Raw genomic sequence first — 509 nt, forward strand, 5'->3', positions numbered from 1 at the left:
CGTAGCGGGATGAGGGGTCGGGGTAGCCCGTCTGGTTGGCGTGCAGGTACACGGTCCTCACGCCCAGGAGGTTGCCGCCGCAGTTGGGCCTGGCCTTGGAGATGGGGTAGCGCACGCTGCGGTCGGCCAGCCAGCCGGCGCTGCACATGTCCATGCCGCCCTGCCAGGCCAGGTACAGCTGACCCGTGGTGGCCAGCCGGGCGCCCAGCCGTCGGCACTCGTTGGCAGCCTCCTGGAAGGTGAACTTCTCTGGAGACGTCGAGTAGAAGACCTCGCCTGTGAAGGACACAGTGTCAGGGTGAGAACCTCCCTCCCACCCCTGGCCCGTGGCCTCAAGGATGTCCACGTGGTGCCTCCCGGTCTTCAGAGCATCTTTTATTTTTTTTTTTAAATACATTTTTTATTGATTTCAGAGAGGAAAGGAGAGGGAGAAGAAATCAACAATGAGAGAGAATCATTGATTGGCTGCCCCCTGCATGCCCCACACTGGGGATTGCACCCGCCACCCA

General features: G+C 60.3%; 1 protein-coding gene across 1 annotated transcript in view; it reads right to left on the bottom strand.

Moving 5' to 3' along the window:
- Positions 1-509, bottom strand: part of ACAN (aggrecan) — a 51,877-nt gene that overhangs the window by 44,054 nt on the left and 7,314 nt on the right. The window contains exon 4 of the mRNA XM_015559171.1: positions 7-276. Coding sequence (XP_015414657.1) covers positions 7-276 — 270 coding nt within the window. The remainder of the gene's footprint in view (positions 1-6; positions 277-509) is intronic.

This window comes from Myotis davidii, unplaced genomic scaffold (assembly GCF_000327345.1).
Source record: "Myotis davidii unplaced genomic scaffold, ASM32734v1 scaffold954, whole genome shotgun sequence".
Lineage (NCBI taxonomy): Eukaryota > Metazoa > Chordata > Mammalia > Chiroptera > Vespertilionidae > Myotis > Myotis davidii.